At 54.6% G+C, this 3,841-nt stretch overlaps 1 protein-coding gene across 1 annotated transcript; it reads left to right on the top strand.

Moving 5' to 3' along the window:
* The first annotated feature begins 313 nt into the window (after positions 1-313).
* Positions 314-1,360, top strand: LOC122381305 (phenoloxidase-activating factor 3-like). The gene has a single exon (XM_043365311.1). The coding sequence runs from the start codon at positions 314-316 to the stop codon at positions 1,358-1,360; it is 1,047 nt and encodes a 348-aa protein (XP_043221246.1).
* Positions 1,361-3,841: the final 2,481 nt, after the last annotated feature.

Below are 3,841 nucleotides of genomic sequence, written 5' to 3'. Positions count from 1 at the left end.
AGGCCCGACGGCACTCGGCTCCCCAGCCCGCAGACTTTCTGCACGGAAACGCTTCCGCCGTACGTCAGGGAGTAACCGCCCGCGGCCCGTCCGGTAGCGGCGGCGGTGAGGGGTTTTCTCCGGCGGCCGGCGGCGGGGCCCGACCGTACAGAGGAACAGCCTTGACGGGCCACTTGGCCGGCCAGCCAATGAGAGGCGCCCGCCCGCTGGAGCGTCACTGGCGCCGGGCTTTCCGTATAGTGACGTCAGCAGCGCCGCCATTAAACTGGTTTGGGCCGCCGGGCCAGCAGCAGTGCGGCACAGAGCGCGAGCGATGGAGGTTCTGCGGCGGCGAGTGACTGTGGTTGTGTGTCTGGCGCTGGTGGCAATCGCCGCCGGGCAGAAACTCTCGCTCAAGGAGCGCCGGACGGCGGTGTTTGACTCGCTGGCCAACCACCCGGGACTGAAGTTCCTCGACCTGGAGTTTTGCGGCACGGGCTCTGAGGCGCAGATCAGCCGCGGCCCGCTCGGCTGCGGTTTCCCGGTGGTGGGCGACCACCCGTGGCTGGTGGCGCTCGGCTTCCGGGCCCCCGGCGGTCGCATCACCTACACCTGCGCCGGAGCGCTGATCAGCGACCAGTTCGTGGTCACCTCGGCACGCTGCGCGCTCGGCGGACACGATTTCCCGCTGGCCAAGGTTCGGCTGGGCGAGTACGACTTCGGGACTAGCTCGGACTGCCTCTGGTATGCGCCCGAGCAGTGTTTACAGTCGCAGGAGATCGACACGGCTGACGTCATGGTCCACCCTAAGTTCAAACCGAGCCTGTGGCGGGCCGGAGCGAGCCTCTACGACATCGGCATCGTGCGCCTGGCCAAGCCGGTGGTGCTGACGTACGGAATCCTGCCCATCTGTCTGCCGATCTACAGCGAGCGGCCGCCGCCCCGCAGCCAACGAGCCATCGGCTTTAGCCTGGAGAGCAGTGCACCGATGACCGACAGTGGCGCCGCCTGCTGTAACTGCTCGCGCGACCGTGGCGCCACCTCTCACGTGATGGACGCCGTCCGGCTGTCTCACTTCAACGAGACCTACGACGGTCCGGACGCGTGCCGGTACCGGATGCTGGGCGAGAAGGCCGGCGAGCCAGGCACGTGCATCGGCGCCGGCGACGGCTGCATGGCCGACCGGGGCGGTCCGATGGTGTCCGCCGACAAGTTCGGCTCGGCCTACTTCCTGTTGGGCGTGGCCACGTCCGTCCCCAGTGAGAAGTCGTGCAGTGCACGGAAGGACGCCGAGGTGGTCTACTTGCCGGTGAAGCCGCACACAGAGTGGCTCCTCTCCTCCATGGACCTTATAGCGGGCGGCTCGCCGCGTCCATTCTGAAAGCCGGGAGCTGAGAGGGGTCCGGCGGCGCCATGGCCGTTCTAAAGCCGGTTTAGCGGGGATGGCCTCGGCTGGCTCGCGTCGTCCGAGGCCAGAGATGAAGCAGAATGCAGCTGGGGAGGCCGCTGGGCGCGGCGGTACGTGCTCTGCGACAAATGATGGTTGGTAGCCTGTGCCAGGCTGGACACGACGGTCGCCGATGGAAACAAATTCACTGTCTCCTATCTATTGCGTGATTTTGTATTTGTGTGCGGTGAAAGACCGACTGAGTTTCACTTCAAGTGAGATCTGCATCTTCTGCACATGCAATGGGATTCTGTTCAAATGTGTGAACTAGGTTTTATGCTGCATTTTGTTGAGCATCGGGAGCTTATTTTATTAAAGTGAATGAGCTTACTTGGTTTTATTGTGTGCTGAAGTGACTGCTATCGTAAGAATGACCTGTGATGTTGTATCGTAACGGTATATCAATGCACTAAATACACATGATATATGCTACTCTAATTTTATGTTGGTTGCAAATTGTTATGGAAGTATTACGATATGCACAACGCGCAATATCTCTCTTAGTTAACCAACGAATTCTAAATTCCACCCGTATTCGCGTTATCACAGCAGCTAACGTCCAGTGGGCGCGGGAGGGGGGGGGGGGCGATGATCCCCATTCCCCATCCTCCTGGCTGGTCGGCCCCTGATGGTGCTAAAGCTTCGCGATAAAAACGAGTGTGTTGCCCCGTGCCCGTGGTGAGAGGAAGCCGATGATGCGTAGGTAGTTTTAGTGTGATAGGCTATTGGTTGACATTCCAATTTCCAAGTCAGGTCAATGACCTAAAAGTCTGGAAAACCGTGATACAACTTCTTGAAACTGGGTTTCCAGGTGTATTTTTGGGTCCTACTTTTGAGTTTTCTTTCTTTCAAGAATGATTCATAAGTGCATTTTGGGAGATCGTTTCAGGTCAGGTCAGGTCAGGTCAACCTTCAGACATTCCGCTGGATATTCTTAGTGGGTGTTGGCCAAATACAAACAGATTCTAAACAAGATTTCAAAAACTAGTTCTCAGATGCTCAAATGAATGCTGACTTCAAGGACAGTTCCAAACACTACCAACAAAGTTGTAGGTACAACTTCAAAAAAAAAAAAAAAAAAAACGGGGATGACAAAGGTCAATAGCCTAAGCCTGTTCCGTACGTGATTCTTGACAATCACATCATGTATGTAGTATGTATGTATTGACACCAAAAGCCTTCCACATATGGCGTGGCGATTATCATCTATGGGACAAAGAGTATTTCACGCATGCTGGCACGTTTCTAATCACAAGAAGCCTGGAAACGCATCAAATAGTGCGCTGACTTCGGTAGGATCGTCATTCCGGCCTGCCATAGTCTCAAGGGAAAGGTCACAGGTTAAAGGTCATTGGGACCATGATCATGAAATGTTCAGGATATCTGTCAAATTAATCAGCATGGGGTTAGAGGTAGTAGCCGTTTTCATGACGGCCATCTGGTACACATTTGGTGCAGAAAAGGTGCAGATTTAGTGAGGATTTGGTCAAATCTGGTTTATTGTGTTTGCTAAAAGCCATCAGTTTGGGTTGGAAAGATACCGATATACTCGCCGGACCTATTGGTTTTCTACATACGCGCCGGCCGGGGGGGGGGGGTACGACCCCCCCCCCCTCGCCGTTTCGCCCCTGGTGGAGCTAGCGCGTCGCGGAAAAAACGAGCGTGTGCGCCGTTACGAGACGCAGAGATTGGTACCCGATTTTAAGGTCCTAGGTCAACCGGTGACCTCTGAGGTCAGGTCAAGTGCCCCAAGGTACGTTTCAGTTTTTGGTGAATAACTTCGCAAAAAACGGCCGCAGAGCGCCGATTTTAGCAGCATCATGTTCGCCTCGCTCAGGCGCGTCGAATGATATACTTTTTGTCCGGGTCAGGTTAACTTGGGGTGTTGACCTCAGGTCAAGGTCAGGTCAGCACCCCCAGGTCACGAAGTTGGTCGAAAGAGGTCATGTCGCATATCATTCGATTTGGCAGGCCTTCCTGCGTCCATTGGTGGCTTTCCCGACTCGCTAGCTCAATTTGATCAAGAGTTATTGACGAAAAACTAATATGACCTTGATGACGTCATAAATGACGTCGCGAAAGGTCAACATTGCAAAAGTGACGCATCTAACCTTGCAAGGAGTGCATCAAATCACGATTCTGTGTGCTTGAGATAGTTGGAGATCGTTCCCGGCGCCAGAATAGCAGTTTTCATTTTTCCCCATTGACTTATAGGTAATGGTGAGGTCACGAAAATGACCTGACCTCATATGACCTTTAGGAAAAATCCGAGATATGCAAGTTGTGTGACTCATAATAGATACTAGCTCCTGCAAGTTTCATTTCCCTGTGACATCTCCTCTGGCAGTGAGGGCGTTGCGAAGTTGCGACATCTGAAGACCGTGCAGAGGTTCACTTATGACGTCATAGGTCAGT

Source organism: Amphibalanus amphitrite, unplaced genomic scaffold (assembly GCF_019059575.1).
Source record: "Amphibalanus amphitrite isolate SeventyFive unplaced genomic scaffold, NRLGWU_Aamphi_draft 000118F_arrow, whole genome shotgun sequence".
Lineage (NCBI taxonomy): Eukaryota > Metazoa > Arthropoda > Thecostraca > Balanomorpha > Balanidae > Amphibalanus > Amphibalanus amphitrite.
This window is presented reverse-complemented; position numbering and strand designations above follow the sequence as displayed.

What these genes read in the sequence shown, in the direction of transcription:
- LOC122381305 (XM_043365311.1), top strand. Translation starts at nt 314, where the DNA reads ATGGAGGTTCTGCGGCGGCGAGTGACTGTGGTTGTGTGTCTGGCGCTG.